The sequence below is a fragment of the Lissotriton helveticus genome, chromosome 1_1, assembly GCF_964261635.1.
Source record: "Lissotriton helveticus chromosome 1_1, aLisHel1.1, whole genome shotgun sequence".
NCBI lineage: Eukaryota > Metazoa > Chordata > Amphibia > Caudata > Salamandridae > Lissotriton > Lissotriton helveticus.
Genome location: NC_136057.1, coordinates 969,014,512 through 969,036,220, shown reverse-complemented (window position 1 = coordinate 969,036,220; position 21,709 = coordinate 969,014,512). Strand labels below are relative to the sequence as shown.

The following is a 21,709-nucleotide window of genomic DNA, read 5'->3' as shown; positions in this document are numbered from 1 at the left end:
GCAGCCTCCAGTATCTGCTACATGGGGCCTTGGGAGGGGGGGTAAGTGCGGGTGAACGCATTTACGTTGATCTGGAGTTCCCAGCTGCTTTACGCGTTCCCTCCCATACCCTTGATTCCCCGGGTTGTGAGAAAGATTCGCCTCAACTGGCCCCAAGTAATCTTAATAGCCCCAGACTGGCTGGGAAAGGTGTGGTACACAGACCCACCTCTTCCTGTGTTATCTCCGTCTCTTTCTCAGGGCAGATCTCCTCTTGCAGTCGCTGGGACATGTTTTACATCCTCACCTCCAGAGCCTACACTTACATGCCTGGATATTGTATGGGGCAAACTGAGTTCCTTTTCACTTCCCCTTGATGTGGTAGATGTTATTTTACCATCCATAAAACATTCTACTAAATTTATGCTGGTAGATGGTCTAATTTTGTTAACTGGTATGGTGATAATTCCTTAGATTCTTTAAAGGCTTGTTTGTCGGACATTTTACGTTTTGCTTTTCTTTGGCGCAGCAAGGATGTACAGTTGCCATGGTTAAGGGTTATTTGTTTGTCCTTCAAGCTTTTTTCTTTTTATAAAGATGAACCTTCTCTTTTTAAGTCTCCTATAGTTTTATGGTTCATTAAGGGTCTCATGAATAAATACCCTCCTACTCCTTTCATACTGACTCAGTGGGATCTTAATTTAGTTCTAATGTATCTGATGTGTTTTCTGTTTGTCCCTCTAAATAGATGTCCTTTGAGATTTCTAACATTTAAAACCATTTTTCTTATTGCCATAAAATCCGTGATGCGAGTCAGCGAGCTACAAGCCTTACGTGTGAAGCTTCCTTTTACAACTTCCTTCCCTGATCAGTTGGTACTAATAACAAGGGCTGCCTTGCTGCCAAAAGTGGTAACACCCTTCCATTTGGAACAGTCTATCACTCTTTCCACTTTCTATCCTCCTTCCCATCCAACTAAAGAGGAGGAAAGGCTTCATCGATTGGATCCCAAAAGAGTTGTTCAGTTTCTACGTGGACAGGACATGTGGATTCAAACTGGATGACCAGCTTTTTGTGGGCGACGCAGAGAAAATAAAAGGAGCATCCTTTGTATTAAGATCCGCGACCTCATGGCACACTAACAACCTCCAGAAGGCATTTGTCCTCATTCTATTAGAACTAACAGGTACATGCATCATTGTTGCTGTTTTTGATTCCTTAATTGGGAAAATTAAGGAATCGCAATTAAGGAATCGCAAACGGCAACGCATCAAAAAATCGCAATTTTTTTAGCGATTCCTTATTGTTCCTTAATTGCGATTCACAATTTGCTAATCTCAATTAAGGAATCCCTTCCCATTGATTCCTATGGGCCAAAAGGCCCATAGGAATGAATGGGAAGACAATCTCAATTTGCGATTCGCAATTAGCTAATCGCAAATTGAGTTTGCGATTTCAAGGGTGCAGGGGTGTCCAAAGGACACCCTGTTGCACCCCTGAAATCAATCTATGCACATATGTTGTGCACACACATGCACTAAGGGCATGTGTGTGCACAACATGACAGTTTGAAAAATGCACAAAATTGCATTTTTCAGATTTTTCGCAAATTACCATGAGGTCCAACCTCATGGTAATTTTTTCCTCCTAATTGCGAATTCGCAATTTTTTTAGGTGTCATGCATTGCATTTAAGGAATCGCAAATTGCGATTCCTTATATGCAATCGCATTTTTAGAAATCGCAAAAAATTGCGATTTCTTGTATTTTTGATTGATGCATCCCAAATAGTGATTTAGGAATCGCAAACGGCCGAATTTTGTGATTCGCACCGTTTGCGATTCCTAAATCACTTGATGCATGTGGCTGTATGTCTCCAACTTCAGCTTTAGCTAAAAGAGTCCCTGTAGAAGATATTTGTAAAGCAGCAACTTGGGCTTCCCTTCACATTTTTGCAAAACACTACTGTTTAGATTCCGAAGTGAGATGGAATTGTCACTTTTCTAGTTTTGCACGATTTTTTGGTATAGACAGAAGTGCACCTGCCTCCGGGTGCGGGACTACTTGGATACTGTTACGGGGATTCTGCTCATGCACAGAACTATGCACAGGAAACCAGGACCTCAGTGAATTGTGGTGTACTAAAAAACTCACCTCAGTACCCAGAACCCCTATCCGACTAGCATCAGTGTCTCATTAGCTCTCTGTACAACAGTGAAGCTGCCAATGATTAGACAACCCAGAACAAGCGACTTAGGGTACTCTCAGGAATGGTGGGAATCAAGAAAACTCTTTCGTTTTTATTCTCATACCAGTCCACAACGTGAGTAATCACAGACATGGGAAAGTTTAAAATGTTTATTTTTAACTATGTGTTCTAAGATGCAGTACGTTGGCTAACATAAGCAGACATATGATTAGGAATAAAACAATCAGCATTGTTACAATACCATAAAACACAAAGGGAGAAATGATGTTACAATGATACTGGAAACAGGTCATATAGCGCCTTGTGTACCACCCTTCCCTGGATAGGAACTAGGTTTTATAATAATAGAAGGTCTCTAGGTTTAAACGGGGAACCCCATACCTCCAAGATCATCAGAGGTGAATCACATCTAAGGATCAGCAAAGCTCTCTGTCACTGGAAAGGCTTTTTCTCCATATGCCCAAATTATGCATGCACTGCAATATTAAAAGCACTTGAGTTTCAGTTAGTTGCAGCTGTGTGTGTGTTATGTCTAGAGCGTGGGCCGATCAACCTGAATCCCAGCATACATTCTTATTATGACCTTTAAGTCTTCTGCACACAGTGTACAGACTAAGGTCGCGATGTAAGTCCAGAGGTGTGAAAAACAGCCCATTCTCAAGAGAAGCAAAGCAAGCAGTTTAACTTACAACAACAGTTACATGTAGTGTTGTGTGCAAAAGCTGCAAATTGGCAAAATGGTGTTTAACTTCTATTATGCTTATGCTAACATAGCAATGTGTGCACGCAGAACCCTGTCTTCACCACAGTACTCTATTAAAAAATGTGAGGAATCCGCAGGCAGGTGTACCATTAGAAGAACAAGTTTCTTACCGTGGGAACGCTTTTTCTGGTAGATACATTATCTAACTTCAGATTCCTCACCGACCCTTTTGCCTTCCCGTTGCCTGCCTGCACATACCAAAAAGAAGCCCGTTTTTGTGTATTTAATATGTAAATTAGTTTTTATTTTATATCTTACGTTTAGATTTTTTTAAAAACTGTAATTACAATTGTGATGTTGGTACAATCCCCTCACCTCGAAGGCATGTAAAAAGACATAGGTGGAAACTGACGTCAGCACACCGGCGGGGGTTTCTAGTGACGTAAGGCAGTGCTGAGTGCAGAGTCATGTGGTTACCGACACCCCTCTCAACTCAGAAGAGCTATTGAGAAAAGTTTCTGATAATGCTGGATCATGGGGGTTTTCAAAAGGTGAGAAATCCACAGATAGATTACCGAAGGTAAGTAAGTAGTTCAACATGTGCAGCTCAATACACCAAGCATCACCGTGTATGTGGAACATGTTTAATAATACTTCAGCTCACAACACCTGCATGAGTGCAGGGACAGAGGTCTTTTGACAGAACTGCATTTCAGAGTACATGTCTTAAAAGATGCATCCTCTAAAATGCATGTTTTTAAGAATTTCTAGCACTGTCAAATGAACAAAAATTAAGAGCTGTACCACTAAGTGCATAACTGCAGGAGCACATGCAAGGCACATAGGTGTGCCATAAGTTACTCCTACCTTCCCTGCTTCTCTCTCTTTACCAAATCTGACCAGGAATATGGGAAGACAGGGCTTCCTAGGGTGTACATGTAAATACATTGTTGTATGAAGTAGTGTTTTGCATAGGCACAGTGTACATTGTGCATAAATGAGCATTTTGAATTGAGAGATGCATATTTGTGGACTTTTACTCAGCACATAAAAAACGCAGTTGGCATTAGTAAAATAAGTCTAATATTTTCCCAATTTGCCTGTACTACAATCACATTTTGGATAGCACCTGTCTATGTATGTTGCGAGTACTCCTTTTTTTGCAATATCAACAAAAAATATATAGCTATATGGATGTATACCAACAAATAGCTCGCCAGATTACCATCAAAGGAGAAAATGAAGGTAGAACATGATATTATAACAAAATCTACTAAATAGTTTAAGAATGTTGTTGGAGAAACCACTCAAAAGATCTAGGCAAAAAGGGATAATAGGTACGATGTCCGAAAAGCAAATTCATTTGTAAAAGGAAAAACACAGAAAGGCCAAGTTATGTGAATCACAAATGTGCAACATCGAATGAGTCTTATCTAAGCATCCCAATATACTATGACTTATTCCAACTTACTAGACCCCATTATTGCACACAGATGCAAATTTCCTAGAATGCTAGTGTTTCAATAGGAGTTGTCAGAAAACAGAGTGGAGAGGGAAAGTCACTCGCTTTTTATATGGCTTGCTTGTATAGTTCTCGGTAGCATGATATAATTCAATCTTGTGGTCTGTGATATTCTCAGAGATTTCCTCTATGTGTCAGAGAGAAAACTCGCTCCCATTGAGAAAGAAGCATTGGGAAAGCCAAAAGGTCTAGCATCAGCTGTTAGTCTTTTGACTTTGTCAGTGCTTGTGTTGCTTTGTTATGGTTTCTGTAAAACTTTAATTCTGAGGAGCTGCTGTGTCTATGCTGATATAAAAAGTAAAAATAACTTTTATCCTGAAGAAGCACAATGTGCTATAGCTGTCGCTGAAAGTAAAGAGGACCACTTTGTGTGGATGCACTCTCTGTGAAAGATGAATAAGCTGTCAACCACAGTGAAGTGAGGCAGTGGCTGAAGATGGATGACCCACTGCCTTTTGCTGTGGTGGAAAGAAAAAAATTGTGAATGACACAACAGACCATTGCTTTAAGAGGACTGGTTGAAGCCCCTATAAGTAAGTATAATACATATACAAACTTAAGTAAAATCAGAAGGTCTTGGCTAAAATCAGACAGAAACGAATGAGCTGCTGTTGGCCTTCTATGCACCACAAAAACACGCATTTGCAATGCAATAGGTCTCGCCTTTGCGAGAGTTTGAGCTATTGGCATTGTAAATGACAATGCCTTTTATTTATGTGGTTTGAAACCCTGCAAGCGGTGCGTAAACACACACTTTATACTTATAGTCGTTGCTTACGAGAAGTAAGGCTGGCAGTAACTGCGCCTTTTTTATGCCAGCTATTAGTACAAAGTGCGTGTTTACGGACCGCTTACAGGTTTTCAAAACACATAAATGAAAGGCATTGTCATTTACAATGACAATGGCTCAAACTCTCACAAAGGTGAGACCTATTGCATTGCAAATGCTTGTTATATTAGCTGCCGTATTTGTATGTTATATTATTTTATTTATTGTTGTATTTTCAATTTGGAGTGCTGTGTTCTGTAGCGCTCCATAAGAAATATCAGGTCCAGCGTTTTACCCCAAAATTGAAATAACACATAAAAACTAGGTGCCATCTGTAACTACAGGACTTGTAATTACAGTATGGCCTTTGCGTGTTAAAATATATAGAAATATGGTATTATTACTAGTAATAGTAGAGGCGGTAGCATCAGCTCGGTCTTCGTAATCAACAATAAAACGACCAGAGGAAGAACCATGGGAAGTAAAAGTGTTCATAATCCTTAGGAAGACTATTTTCTTACTTGGATTAATTTAACATTTAAACAAATGACCCAACTGCTTGAAGATAAACCCATCATATTTGACTCGAGGTTAAAGGAAATATTTCAATTTGTATTGTCTTTACTTTTGTAATTTTAGATTACTTTCAGAAAACATATCACAGGAGGAAACCATTTTGTAATTGGTGTCAGCTGGTCAAAGGGAATGTACTCTTGAAAAAAGCTCACACACAAACAGAGACAGACGTGTAAATCTTCAATCACCGGCACAGACACAAAGACACATCCACACAGATGGAGACACACAAGCAGGCACACGTTTTCAAACATCAACACAAACACGCACGCACGTACAATATACCAATTATACACCCACTGGTACACACAGACACACACGCAGAAATAAGTACACTAATACAAGCGCCGATACACACCGAACAAACAGACACACAAACAGAAATAGGTGCACTGATACAAACAACAGCACACAACGGACACACAGACACGCACAGACACACATGCAGAAATATATTACATTAATACAAACACTGTCACACTGCACACACACAAAGAGACATAGAAATAATCACATTTATGCAAACATTGGCTAACACAGAACAACACACACGCACACACGAACAGACACACACACAGATACCTTTCAGTGCCAAACATGCATTTAAAGCAGGGTTACTGCAAGCCTTCCAGTTAACGAGCAATACATCCCTTATTCCCCACGACGGGCAGGGGGGACTTTCCGGAATGGGGGCTCATGGAGCGTAAAAGTGACCAACAAGGAGCATGTAACAGTTAATTGGGGTCCCAAACGTGTTATTTTTAAGATACGGAACGGTATATTACAAGAGTTATGTGAGTGAAACTAGTCAGCAGTCAAGAAGGGATTAGTTATGTGCAATAACAGAAACTCCTCGCATGAGGATGGAGACTGCGTCCTCGCTTTATTACAATAAAATATGTCAGAGAGTGGTATACCTGTAGATACATGAAGGGAGATACATACTCACCATTTGCGCACTGTATAATTAGCTGTTCTGTAAGTCCCTTGCTCACTGCACCATCAGGATTCAAGCAAGCCGGGCCGAAGACGGCTGTAATGCCAGAAACCGGCCCCGGAAGCTTGTTTCCTTTCCAGTAAAGAATTGGCTTGGTAGTTTGGTCTGCCCTGTTCCCATGATGCACTGGGCCAGGGTCAGACTAATTTGCATGTAGCCAGGTTCTGAGCTGGGATGGTGCAGTGAGCTAAAAAACGGTGATGGATCAAGCCCTGATCTTTTGACTGGGTAGGAGTGTTCTGCTTAATTCAGATACTCTGTCCATCACCACCCCCTTTATGAATCGTTTTGGCCACCACAAGTGTGGAAGGGTATGCTCAGATGTGAGTCCCTTGCTCACTGCACCATCAGGATTCAAGCAAGCCGGGCCGAAGACGGCTGTAATGCCAGAAACCGGTCCCCGGAAGCTTGTTTCCTTTCCAGTAAAGAATTGGCTTGGTAGTTTGGTCTGCCCTGTTCCCATGATGCACTGGGCCAGGGTCAGACTAATTTGCATGTAGCCAGGTTCTGAGCTGGGATGGTGCAGTGAGCTAAAAAACGGTGATGGAGCAAGCCCTGATCTTTTGACTGGGTAGGAGTGTTCTGCTTAATTCAGATACTGTGTCCATCACCACCCCCTTTATGAATCGTTTTGGCCACCACAAGTGTGGAAGGGTATGCTCAGATGTGAGTCCCTTGCTCACGGCACCATCAGGATTCAAGCAAGCCGGGCCGAAGACGGCTGTAATGCCAGAAACCGGTCCCCGGAAGCTTGTTTCCTTTCCAGTAAAGAATTGGCTTGGTAGTTTGGTCTGCCCTGTTCCCATGATGCACTGGGCCAGGGTCAGACTAATTTGCATGTAGCCAGGTTCTGAGCTGGGATGGTGCAGTGAGCTAAAAAAACGATGATGGATCAAGCCCTGATCTTTTGACTGGGTAGGAGTGTTCTGCTTAATTCAGATACTCTGTCCATCACCACCCCCTTTATGAATCGTTTTGGCCACCACAAGTGTGGAAGGGTATGCTCAGATGTGAGTCCCTTGCTCACTGCACCATCAGGATTCAAGCAAGCCGGGCCGAAGACGGCTGTAATGCCAGAAACCGGTCCCCGGAAGCTTGTTTCCTTTCCAGTAAAGAATTGGCTTGGTAGTTTGGTCTGCCCTGTTCCCATGATGCACTGGGCCAGGGTCAGCCTAATTTGCATGTAGCCAGGTTCTGAGCTGGGATGGTGCAGTGAGCTAAAAAACGGTGATGGATCAAGCCCTGATCTTTTGACTGGGTAGGAGTGTTCTGCTTAATTCAGATACTCTGTCCATCACCACCCCCTTTATGAATCGTTTTGGCCACCACAAGTGTGGAAGGGTATGCTCAGATGTGAGTCCCTTGCTCACTGCACCATCAGGATTCAAGCAAGCCGGGCCGAAGACGGCTGTAATGCCAGAAACCGGTCCCCGGAAGCTTGTTTCCTTTCCAGTAAAGAATTGGCTTGGTAGTTTGGTCTGCCCTGTTCCCATGATGCACTGGGCCAGGGTCAGACTAATTTGCATGTAGCCAGGTTCTGAGCTGGGATGGTGCAGTGAGCTAAAAAACGGTGATGGAGCAAGCCCTGATCTTTTGACTGGGTAGGAGTGTTCTGCTTAATTCAGATACTGTGTCCATCACCACCCCCTTTATGAATCGTTTTGGCCACCACAAGTGTGGAAGGGTATGCTCAGATGTGAGTCCCTTGCTCACGGCACCATCAGGATTCAAGCAAGCCGGGCCGAAGACGGCTGTAATGCCAGAAACCGGTCCCCGGAAGCTTGTTTCCTTTCCAGTAAAGAATTGGCTTGGTAGTTTGGTCTGCCCTGTTCCCATGATGCACTGGGCCAGGGTCGGACTAATTTGCATGTAGCCAGGTTCTGAGCTGGGATGGTGCAGTGAGCTAAAAAACGATGATGGATCAAGCCCTGATCTTTTGACTGGGTAGGAGTGTTCTGCTTAATTCAGATACTCTGTCCATCACCACCCCCTTTATGAATCGTTTTGGCCACCACAAGTGTGGAAGGGTATGCTCAGATGTGAGTCCCTTGCTCACTGCACCATCAGGATTCAAGCAAGCCGGGCCGAAGACGGCTGTAATGCCAGAAACCGGTCCCCGGAAGCTTGTTTCCTTTCCAGTAAAGAATTGGCTTGGTAGTTTGGTCTGCCCTGTTCCCATGATGCACTGGGCCAGGGTCAGACTAATTTGCATGTAGCCAGGTTCTGAGCTGGGATGGTGCAGTGAGCTAAAAAACGGTGATGGATCAAGCCCTGATCTTTTGACTGGGTAGGAGTGTTCTGCTTAATTCAGATACTCTGTCCATCACCACCCCCTTTATGAATCGTTTTGGCCACCACAAGTGTGGAAGGGTATGCTCAGATGTGAGTCCCTTGCTCACTGCACCATCAGGATTCAAGCAAGCCGGGCCGAAGACGGCTGTAATGCCAGAAACCGGTCCCCGGAAGCTTGTTTCCTTTCCAGTAAAGAATTGGCTTGGTAGTTTGGTCTGCCCTGTTCCCATGATGCACTGGGCCAGGGTCAGACTAATTTGCTTGTAGCCAGGTTCTGAGCTGGGATGGTGCAGTGAGCTAAAAAACGGTGATGGATCAAGCCCTGATCTTTTGACTGGGTAGGAGTGTTCTGCTTAATTTAGATACTCTGTCCATCACCACCCCCTTTATGAATCGTTTTGGCCACCACAAGTGTGGAAGGGTATGCTCAGATGTGAGTCCCTTGCTCACTGCACCATCAGGATTCAAGCAAGCCGGGCCGAAGACGGCTGTAATGCCAGAAACCGGTCCCCGGAAGCTTGTTTCCTTTCCAGTAAAGAATTGGCTTGGTAGTTTGGTCTGCCCTGTTCCCATGATGCACTGGGCCAGGGTCAGACTAATTTGCATGTAGCCAGGTTCTGAGCTGGGATGGTGCAGTGAGCTAAAAAACGGTGATGGATCAAGCCCTGATCTTTTGACTGGGTAGGAGTGTTCTGCTTAATTCAGATACTTTGTCCATCACCACCCCCTTTATGAATCGTTTTGGCCACCCCAAGTGTGGAAGGGTATGCTCAGATGTGAGTCCCTTGCTCACTGCACCATCAGGATTCAAGCAAGCCGGGCCGAAGACGGCTGTAATGCCAGAAACCGGTCCCCGGAAGCTTGTTTCCTTTCCAGTAAAGAATTGGCTTGGTAGTTTGGTCTGCCCTGTTCCCATGATGCACTGGGCCAGGGTCAGACTAATTTGCATGTAGCCAGGTTCTGAGCTGGGATGGTGCAGTGAGCTAAAAAACGGTGATGGATCAAGCCCTGATCTTTTGACTGGGTAGGAGTGTTCTGCTTAATTCAGATACTCTGTCCATCACCACCCCCTTTATGAATCGGTTTGGCCACCACAAGTGTGGAAGGGTATGCTCAGATGTGAGTCCCTTGCTCACTGCACCATCAGGATTCAAGCAAGCCGGGCCGAAGACGGCTGTAATGCCAGAAACCGGTCCCCGGAAGCTTGTTTCCTTTCCAGTAAAGAATTGGCTTGGTAGTTTGGTCTGCCCTGTTCCCATGATGCACTGGGCCAGGGGCAGACTAATTTGCATGTAGCCAGGTTCTGAGCTGGGATGGTGCAGTGAGCTAAAAAACGGTGATGGATCAAGCCCTGATCTTTTGACTGGGTAGGAGTGTTCTGCTTAATTCAGATACTCTGTCCATCACCACCCCCTTTATGAATCGTTTTGGCCACCACAAGTGTGGAAGGGTATGCTCAGATGTGAGTCCCTTGCTCACTGCACCATCAGGATTCAAGCAAGCCAGGCCGAAGACGGCTGTAATGCCAGAAACCGGTCCCCGGAAGCTTGTTTCCTTTCCAGTAAAGAATTGGCTTGGTAGTTTGGTCTGCCCTGTTCCCATGATGCACTGGGCCAGGGTCAGACTAATTTGCATGTAGCCAGGTTCTGAGCTGGGATGGTGCAGTGAGCTAAAAAACGTTGATGGATCAAGCCCTGATCTTTTGACTGGGTAGGAGTGTTCTGCTTAATTCAGATACTCTGTCCATCACCACCCCCATTTATGAATCGTTTTGGCCACCACAAGTGTGGAAGGGTATGCTCAGATGTGAGTCCCTTGCTCACTGCACCCTCAAGATTCAAGCAAGCCGGGCCGAAGACGGCTGTAATGCCAGAAACCGGTCCCCGGAAGCTTGTTTCCTTTCCAGTAAAGAATTGGCTTGGTAGTTTGGTCTGCCCTGTTCCCATGATGCACTGGGCCAGGGTCAGACTAATTTGCATGTAGCCAGGTTCTGAGCTGGGATGGTGCAGTGAGCTAAAAAACGGTGATGGATCAAGCCCTGATCTTTTGACTGGGTAGGAGTGTTCTGCTTAATTCAGATACTCTGTCCATCACCACCCCCTTTATGAATCGTTTTGGCCACCACAAGTGTGGAAGGGTATGCTCAGATGTGAGTCCCTTGCTCACTGCACCATCAGGATTCAAGCAAGCCGGGCCGAAGACGGCTGTAATGCCAGAAACCGGTCCCCGGAAGCTTGTTTCCTTTCCAGTAAAGAATTGGCTTGGTAGTTTGGTCTGCCCTGTTCCCATGATGCACTGGGCCAGGGTCAGACTAATTTGCATGTAGCCAGGTTCTGAGCTGGGATGGTGCAGTGAGCAAAAAAAACGGTGATGGATCAAGCCCTGATCTTTTGACTGGGTAGGAGTGTTCTGCTTAATTCAGATACTCTGTCCATCACCACCCGCTTTACGAATCGTTTTGGCCACCACAAGTCTGGAAGGGTATGCTCAGATGTGAGTCCCTTGCTCACTGCACCATCAGGATTCAAGCAAGCCGGGCCGAAGACGGCTGTAATGCCAGAAACCGGTCCCCGGAAGCTTGTTTCCTTTCCAGTAAAGAATTGGCTTGGTAGTTTGGTCTGCCCTGTTCCCATGATGCACTGGGCCAGGGTCAGACTAATTTGCATGTAGCCAGGTTCTGAGCTGGGATGGTGCAGTGAGCTAAAAAACGGTGATGGATCAAGCCCTGATCTTTTGACTGGGTAGGAGTGTTCTGCTTAATTCAGATACTCTGTCCATCACCACCCCCTTTATGAATCGTTTTGGCCACCACAAGTGTGGAAGGGTATGCTCAGATGTGAGTCCCTTGCTCACTGCACCATCAGGATTCAAGCAAGCCGGGCCGAAGACGGCTGTAATGCCAGAAACCGGTCCCCGGAAGCTTGTTTCCTTTCCAGTAAAGAATTGGCTTGGTAGTTTGGTCTGCCCTGTTCCCATGATGCACTGGGCCAGGGTCAGACTAATTTGCATGTAGCCAGGTTCTGAGCTGGGATGGTGCAGTGAGCTAAAAAACGGTGATGGATCAAGTCCTGATCTTTTGACTGGGTAGGAGTGTTCTGCTTAATTCAGATACTCTGTCCATCACCACCCCCTTTATGAATCATTTTGGCCACCACAAGTGTGGAAGGGTATGCTCAGATGTGAGTCCCTTGCTCACTGCACCATCAGGATTCAAGCAAGTCGGGCCGAAGACGGCTGTAATGCCAGAAACCGGTCCCCGGAAGCTTGTTTCCTTTCCAGTAAAGAATTGGCTTGGTAGTTTGGTCTGCCCTGTTCCCATGATGCACTGGGCCAGGGTCAGACTAATTTGCATGTAGCCAGGTTCTGAGCTGGGATGGTGCAGTGAGCTAAAAAACGGTGATGGATCAAGCCCTGATCTTTTGACTGGGTAGGAGTGTTCTGCTTAATTCAGATACTCTGTCCATCACCACCCCCTTTATGAATCGTTTTGGCCACCACAAGTGTGGAAGGGTATGCTCAGATGTGAGTCCCTTGCTCACTGCACCATCAGGATTCAAGCAAGCCGGGCCGAAGACGGCTGTAATGCCAGAAACTGGTCCCCGGAAGCTTGTTTCCTTTCCAGTAAAGAATTGGCTTGGTAGTTTGGTCTGCCCTGTTCCCATGATGCACTGGGCCAAGGTCAGACTAATTTGCATGTAGCCAGGTTCTGAGCTGGGATAGTGCAGTGAGCTAAAAAACGGTGATGGATCAAGCCCTGATCTTTTGACTGGGTAGGAGTGTTCTGCTTAATTCAGATACTCTGTCCATCACCACCCCCTTTATGAATCGTTTTGGCCACCACAAGTGTGGAAGGGTATGCTCAGATGTGAGTCCCTTGCTCACTGCACCATCAGGATTCAAGCAAGCCGGGCCGAAGACGGCTGTAATGCCAGAAACCGGTCCCCGGAAGCTTGTTTCCTTTCCAGTAAATAATTGGCTTGGTAGTTTGGTCTGCCCTGTTCCCATGATGCACTGGGCCAGGGTCAGACTAATTTGCATGTAGCCAGGTTCTGAGCTGGGATGGTGCAGTGAGCTAAAAAACGGTGATGGATCAAGCCCTGATCTTTTGACTGGGTAGGAGTGTTCTGCTTAATTCAGATACTCTGTCCATCACCACCCCCTTTATGAATAATATTTTTTGAACCCATGCATTATATTTGTATTTACCATAGTGTCAAGGATCAAAAGCGCTACAAGCAATCCAGCACAGAAAAACACAGCCCCGCATCCACACCTCCGACAGTAAAGCTCTACGATGGCCGGGAAAACTTCTAGCAGCGCAGTGGTGTATTTTACAATATTTGCACTGTAAAGCCTTCACGATGCAGCATACTGCCTTACAAATTTTACTGTCCTCTCCCTCCTGCAATTTACATGTAAACGCCTCGCCTAATTAACAGCCCCGCCAACGCCCCCAGGGTAACATTTTGGATGGCGGTCATTTCAGCTCAGAGCATCTTTAGGGAGGCCATCTCGCCCTCCCTAAAGATAAGAAAGTGCTTCACAACAGTCGTGAAGCAAGCGAGCCAGTCCGGAGAGGCCGTCCCAGAGAGAACCAAAATACTCCATTTCCAATGGCAGGCCACCGTTTAGCATAAACGGTGACGTAAGCCAATGGAAATGAGGGGTGGGGCTTAAAGCCCTTTTCTGAAATCCCTCTCACAAAATTTCTCCCCAGCGGGCAGCGCATGCGCTGCAACGCAGCCGAGACCTAAAAAGGTACACAATGCAATTTTCTTCGGCAGAAAAGCCCGAAAGTGCCCCAGTCATTTCCCACTCCATACAAAACTCTCTCTTCTTGCTTGCACTCTGATTGCTCAACCCATAGTAATGCTGGCCTGGCGTATTTTTCATAGTGAGGCGCATTAGTGCTCTTCCCTTAAACCCACTCCAGAATGTGCAGTGCAGAAGCCAACCAGAAGTCCGACAGCCAGATAACAACTACACCACATCTACAAAGCATCAGTGACAGGACTACAGGAACAACGTGATCAAGGAAAAAAAACGCTCAAAGGTGCATTGAACAGAAAGCCAAAGATGACTTAACAGGTACACAACTAGTGGTCTCTATTGTACACGAACTAAGCATTCTGATTGGACAGCTAGTTAGAATGTTTCAGACTAGGAGCTAATATTTAATGTCTAATTGTAAGCCTTGGAATTGTTTGAGTGAAGCGTATTATAAGAGGTTGCTATTTAAAAAAGAAATGGATATGCAATTTATGTGGGATAATCCTACGGTATTTACCGTACCATGTGGATTTTGGTGTGCTAAACTCCAAAATCTGCCTGTTATTCCCCACCAACTCGTAATAGTTGTTATTTTTAACACCCTATAAATAACGTACCTCATGGTATCATTATTTATCAAGTGTGATAAATAAAACCAAAACTCATAATCGGGCCGAAATACTGATATTTATGCATTTGTTTTTCTTTCAGGAAAACTGCTTTGTTCTTTTCATTTAAGTAGATCAATTATATATTTATTTCTCATCACTATATGAGTACTTCATTTAGATTGATGTTTACCTTGCACAGAGCCAGCGAGGAATTACACTTTCTAGAAAATTAAATGTAGCAACCCATGAGTTGTGTATCACACTCCAGGAGCAAACCCCAGTCTCTAGGTGACACCGCTCATGTTTATACCCATTTACCAAGATCCATAATAAAAAGCGATACGTGATCGTGAGTGTTTCTTGAATTCTCCAAGCACTAAACACAAAGGAGGAAAGTTCAAAATCTTAAATGTTGTATTTTTTTTGTGTGGTTTTGGTCATTTACCCAGTTTTTTCTTAAATTATTATCACAGGAGATTGATGCACCCATCTGGCCCACTTGCGAAGTTCAGAAGATGGAAGAAGAGAAACCACATGATTAGTTATCTTGTGCACCAGTCAAAGCCGGCCAGCGCGGCTGACTCCGGAACGCCGGGGCTCACGGTTCGATCCCCGGCACCAGGTTAGCCTAGCACCATGTGACTCTGAGTAATAGCTCGCTTAATCTCCCCGATGCCCCCGCACCCGCCCCCCCCATCCCCCGGTCACCAGCGCCTTGACACCCTTAGGGGTAATTGTTTGCACTTTACAAATACTGGTATTTATCTATGCGGGAAAGGGCATGGGTCAGGGAAGAGGTGGCAGAAATGTTGAGTTTAGCATACAATTCAGTTTAACCTATAATCAATTTATTTTATTGATTGTACAATGAACGATGAGAACATAAAAGGAGACCTCAGGGGTGCATCCTTGCTAATCAACAGGACTATCTTGTGGAAGTCTTTGTCAGAGGCATTTGTCAGCTGCTTTTTTCGTATTTAGTGACTTCGTTCTAGAGAATGGCAATTCTCGAATTGATGTGAGGAGAGAATCTACAATTCTTAAAAGTTACGGAGCCTGGCGTTATGAATTAGGACTTTTGATGCTGAACTCCAGCATCCGCTCTTTTCAAAGACCATACCATCAGCAATTGGTTTGCATAAATTAGAAGCTTCCGATTAACTCAAACTGCATATTCCCATACAAATGTATACCCCTTCAATCAGACACCCAATCAAAGTGAAAATGAGACTACTCATGTTTGCAAGAAGAGCATTTTAAAATAGCAGAAGACTACATGATTTGGACCTACATAGTGCCCACACCGCCATGCGCTCCCCCCGCTTGCAATACACACTGACTTTGCCCAACAGAAACTCAAGAGACATGTTTATGGGAAAGAACTGCTGCAGGTTTATTTCATACAACACAGGTATGGTATGACGTTCGTTATGGTGGGTCATCTTACAGGCGATCCAAAGCAGGCAGCCCCTCGCTGTCCCGCTTGCCTAAGGAGCCATCTTGCACGGCGAGACGATGCTCTGACGGTGCTTTTATTCCACTTTTGTTATCTTCCCGCCCCGCCCCCCCTGTCGGGGCGGAGCGGTAGGGCACACCCCCGGTCGGTTCAGGCCCCCCGACCGCCCGAAGGACTAACGGGGCGCCGTCGCGGTTTCCCGGAACCTCCTTCGGCTCCAGGTCCTTGGCTCAGGCACCCTTACTGTGCCAGGCAGAGGTACCCTTACTGTACCCTTCTGCCGCAGAGGTATCCTTACTGTACCCGTCTGCTTCCAGATCGCCCTGTGACTCCGCCTGCAACACAAAACTGGACCATTAAATATTCACCAATCGCACCGCCGCTCTGCTGCTGGGTCAGGGCGCAGGGAGGGAACAGCGCAGAGCCGAGGGAAACCCCGGAGGACGAGGAAAGAGGCCGAGCACAGGCGCAAGGGTCCTAAATACCATGGTGGCGCCCCTCCTCCCAGGTGAGCCCTCCCCTTTGTTAGGAATCTGAGGGTAGGCGCCACGAGGGGGGCGTGACAGAGCTAAGGTCGCGCGTCGTGTGGGACTAGGGCGCTGCCCCGCCCATGCTCCCCTGCGGGTCGCGCGGACAGCGGCATAGTGCCCACACCGCCATGCGCTCTCCCCGCTTGCAATACACACTGACTTTGCCCAACAGAAACTCAAGAGACATGTTTATGGGAAAGAACTGCTGCAGGTTTATTTCATACAACACAGGTATGGTATGACGTTCGTTATGGTGGGTCATCTTACAGGCGATCCAAAGCAGGCAGCCCCTCGCTGTCCCGCTTGCCTAAGGAGCCATCTTGCACGGCGAGACGATGCTCTGACGGTGCTTTTATTCCACTTTTGTTATCTTCCCGCCCCGCCCCCCCTGTCGGGGCGGAGCGGTAGGGCACACCCCCGGTCGGTTCAGGCCCCCCGACCGCCCGAAGGACTAACGGGGCACCGTCGCGGTTTCCCGGAACCTCCTTCGGCTCCAGGTCCTTGGCTCAGGCACCCTTACTGTGCCAGGCAGAGGTACCCTTACTGTACCCTTCTGCCGCAGAGGTATCCTTACTGTACCCGTCTGCTTCCAGATCGCCCTGTAATTCCGCCACAGCTCTGGAGGAGGCTTCCGTCGATGACAGAGCCCCCCACCCACCTAGCTACTTCCCATCGCAGTTTTGTACCTCTTGTACGTCCGGGAGGAAAATGTCCACTCTCAATCTATACAAGTGAACCCTGACTTTGTCGCAGTACCCAACCGTTTCCCTTGTAGAGGTACTGCTTGATCATGGGTCTGTTGACTACTACCCTGAGCGACTGCAGGTGATTGGTCACATTGCTGGCATTCCTCCTATCACCTTCGTGTACCCTCCCGTTTCTCTTGGATTGATACTGCTTAATGGAACCCCAGCCTCTCGTCCCAGGAACTCCTGCATGGGTCTGGTGACTACTACCCTGAGCGACTGCCAGTGGATGGTCACATTGCTGGCATTTCTCCTATCACCTTTGTGTGTTTGAGTGGCTCTTAACCTGCACTTCCTTCGCCTGCCCCAAATTGATGGGCAGCTGCCAACTCCAGGGATTAAAGTATTTACGGTCCCCCCAGTTCAAAATTTTAACGCTCAGAAATCCGCTTTCTGGCTCCTTTCCAGAAGTTATTTCCTTGCTCGCATGAAGTCTGATTACTTAACTCTTTCTCACTCTGTAAACTTGAAAGGGAGTTACTTCCAATTATCCTATTTGTTCACCTTTCTTTGTTTCGCTTAATATGCAATAAGGTGGCTGTTCTCCTTCGGAATGGGACACAAGGGATCGGCGAGTGTTATGCATGTTATTTGCATGGTTTTATTTGATGCTAATGGAAGGCCGGTGATATTGATCCCAGGAAGCAAAAGAGATGGGAATGTGAAAGTTAACCTGTACTCGGGATCGTTTTTCTTGCTGTGTGAGCACCGCATCCGTAGTAATTATGACAATGGATTACAGTCAATTGTCCTTCCCGTTATTGTTGCCAATATGGTATAATTGCTAGAGGCCTTTCCAAGTTTTGAAGTACCGCTTTTAATAACATATCGTTGTTCCATGCCGTCCCCTTACGCCTCGAGAACTCCCCTTGCTCATGGTGTTTCGGATTTACCAAAACAATGTACTATTGTTATGGGAAGACAGGAGGGCAGTGGCCTGCAAGGGTGCTGCCGTCCTAGAGCATAATCCACGTTAGGATAAGGCATGACCGTTCCGTTAAAGAGTGGGCATTCTAGTCTAGTGCAGTGCCGTATTTGGGTCACAAGTTTACTGAAACCTTTTTGTGTGCCAAAGAACAAGATCGATCATGGTGATCCTTGGAGATGTACAAACGTCACCCACCTGGAGTGCACATATTTCATGGAACAGCTGCACACACAACGTTATTACCTTGGGACTGGAGCTGCATCTTGCTGACAAGAAGCTGTTGTTAGTCAAATAAATCAGGTGAAGCGGTCACTATAGCCTTCGCCTTGCAACTCAATCCCTACCTGAACTGAATCACCTTCCAAAAGAGAGGTGTCCGGGCCTGCGCTTTGGAGTGTGTATGTCCTGCAGAATATTCTTGAATCGCAATGTTCATGTATATTGGCACATTGGCCCTGTGCATGGCCGGCCGAGTTGATTGTGTACCCTTGAACTAGCCGTGCTCCGCATGTCACTAGCGACTTACACTTAGCGCCGGAGTTGAGTTTCGTGAATGGTTTACTCTTTCCCACATATGCGCACCTGCTTTTGCCCTATTACCAATGCATTATGTCCTGGACGACTTATAAAAAGGTGTATTGGACGTTCGTCAGTTTTGTCACAAAGGAACCTGACTGGGTCTGCCTCTTACAGCCATCTGAGGTTGTAAATTACCAACTGCTACCTCAGGCCACACCTGAGCCATGTGAGTAGGGTGATTTCCCAGTGCGGTTCCTGCATTGGAGACAGCGGTTCCTTCATTAGAAACCCTGCCCCCCCCTGCCCACCAATCCTATTCTCTGCACGGAACAGGGATCAATAATGCCCCACTCGCGGCCCTGGCCAAGCCTGTTTGGAGCCAGGTGCAAGAATTGAGTTAACATAGAACGACTGTTAGCACTAAGCTAAACAATGTAACTTTATATGTTAATAGTACTAACAACATTAGGTATACTCATTTCGAATTGTGACTAGTGTACCTTAATGCAGAAAAGGATTTTTCATGCATTTACCAAGCATCTATTCTACAATAAGTGATGAAAGCTATACCGCAGCAAGTGTAAGGCAGAGGCAAGTAGATAGCCCCACTCCTAAGGCAAAGCGAACCCTAGATTGAAACTTTCTGATCGGAGATCACTAAAAGAACAAGATATATACGCTTATAACTACCTTACAACACGGTGTTGCTCCCTATTTGCTACTTTTGTCATAAATCAAGAGGACAGAGTTTTTGACCAAACTGACTAAAGATACATTATCTGGCATACCTCAAGGGCATCCTTCTAGACCCACCTCGTCGATTTATTCATGCAACCCTTGCCAAATCTACTCTCGCTGCACCAACTGCAGCCCCAATGTCTGCACATGAAACACAGGTCGGTACCCACCTGGGAATTTCGGATTAACCCTGCCAGAACATTGACCTGCTTGATCCAGTTCTTGGATTGTGCATGTGTGAGCCAGCCATACCTGCACATGGGCAGATGCCAGGAGCTGGCAGGCGCCTCCAAGCGCACCGGGGGGGGGGCGAATGCCATAGTAGTTTGTGCCAGCTATGACTGGTTCCTCTCCCCTACGGGCAGTCAGGCCTGGTTGCCCCCTTAAGCCCCTACCAGACACCGCAGTTAGGCTCCCAGCACGGCGCCCGCCCTGGTTCTCCTGCTTGCGTTACCGCCTGACCTACTCAGCTTCTTCACGTTGGAACGTCACACTACTGCCCAGGGGCTACCTAATATTTCCCACCCGGTGACTGCCCGCGTATCACTATCATGCGTGTAACCTGTGCACCCCACATCCGGAACTGGATGGCAACTGAGGAGGGGATGGGTCCCTGATCCTGGCAAACTGCCCCCCGTGTTTTACGACCCTTATCCTGTTGCTAGCATGCGGTCTTCCCCTGTGGGTAGAGCGGTTCTCCAGCGCCGTTCCTGCATTTAGAGACAGAAGAAAACATTCATTAGAAGCCCTGTCCCCCCCCACTACTGCCAATCGTGCCATTCTGGAGTGGAACATGGGCCAGCGCTGTCCCCTACCTCCATGTATTTTATTTACATTTTCTTGTCCATAGTAGCTATTTTATGGTCATATGGGGACATGGGGGTAATGTGCATCCTTAGAACACTCTGACTTGTCCGCAATTGCTGCGCATCTTGGCCCACTTTGAGGATACTAACTCTTCATTAAGCTAAACTTAGACACCCCGCTCAGGGTGACCAACTATAATATCGTCTGCCTCAGCATCGGGAGGCTTTCCATCTGCGAGAGACGGGCTCCGTTGTGACAGACATGAAAGGAGCCAGCATATCAGCCTCGTGCCGCGGCGCCTCGCTCGTGGGCATGCCAATTTAAAAAACAGCCCTACAGTTCAGCATCCCATTAAAATTCCGACACATGCAGCCTAATGACACATTTGCGCTTTTTAAACCCGACCTGTTATTCTCACACATGCGGCAGTGCATTGAAGCACTTTACTACAAGTAGTGCTCTACTGTCGAATAGCTAGCCCTTCCATAACCGGGGCTTCTTCTTTCCCTTTTGTTATAATGAAATTCTTAACGCAGTTCCACGAATGAATGCTACGCGTCATTACCGAGACTCAAACCCAGGTCCCCAGGTCCGCGGTCGAGCGCCCTAGCCAGTAATGTCCTCTACTTGTCCTGTGCCGCTTTCGTAACCTGCACATATATCACTTTCTCGCCCTGTCCCGGAGGTTTGCTACCTTTTGTCTTTCGGTTGCTCACAAGTGTCACCTTTACCTCGAGAAATTTAGCGTTTGCTATTGTAATTTGTTCACTTGATTCATTCCCCCATCCTCGTGTATCATTACCGTACCTATTGTGAAAAGCTCTAACACCATAGGGTAGTGTCCGCGCTACAAAATTCGCATCAAGGAATAAATAAAATGTCCCCACAAGCACTAACAATATGTCGCCCATGACTATGCTAGGCTACGCGCGTGGAAGCTGGCGATGTGCCTACATGCAAGAAAGGCCGTTGATCTCAACCCCGCCTGTCACTTGGTTTTTTCAATCTCTAGGACTGGTTCCCGTTTGTTCGCTTATGGATTAATCTCTGCACTGTATATAATTGCAATTTATTTGAATTATTATACATTTGTGATTGTCTTTTGGTGTGTCTAACCAATCTTTTGTTTGATCCTTTGTTGTAAATTTGTAAATGTGTGCATTTGTAGATACTGTATATATGAACCTTTTGAATTGACAGTGGTTTTGTTTGTGCTTGTGTTTCAAAAAAATGTTGATAAATGTAAAAAAGAAAAATAAACTTGTTTGGAAAATTAAATCCAGTGGTCACACGGTACAGATTGACTGTGTGTCTGGGGAATTGTTTCACGAATAATCCTGTCCAGCCACCCTGTTCTGTTTTTCCTATTGTTGAGATCCGGGTTGGTCAGATGTAGGATCCAATACCTTTACTGTTTCATAGCATACGTTAGAGCGGCGTGTGCCAGACTGGGTCGTCCTGAACTATACACAGCCCCAGAGGGTATTAGGAAAGAGGATGTGGACTGGATCAAACATAATTTTAGGATGATGTTGGAGGCAGAGAGGGAGGAGGACCT

The 21,709-nt window shown here is 46.3% G+C and overlaps 1 protein-coding gene across 9 annotated transcripts in view; it reads right to left on the bottom strand.

The window, feature by feature from the left end:
- The window catches only part of IL15RA (interleukin 15 receptor subunit alpha), a 539,514-nt gene that overhangs the window by 94,904 nt on the left and 422,901 nt on the right, over positions 1-21,709 (bottom strand). For 4 of the 9 annotated variants that reach the window (XR_013607280.1, XR_013607277.1, XR_013607274.1 and 1 more), the window contains exon 5: positions 3,061-3,138. The exons of the other annotated variants lie outside the window; for them this stretch is intronic. Coding sequence is in view for 1 of the 4 variants with exons in the window: in XM_078677260.1 (XP_078533386.1) it covers positions 3,089-3,138 (50 nt within the window). In the remaining 3 variants the exon portion in view is untranslated. The remainder of the gene's footprint in view (positions 1-3,060; positions 3,139-21,709) is intronic. 9 annotated transcript variants of the gene reach the window in all.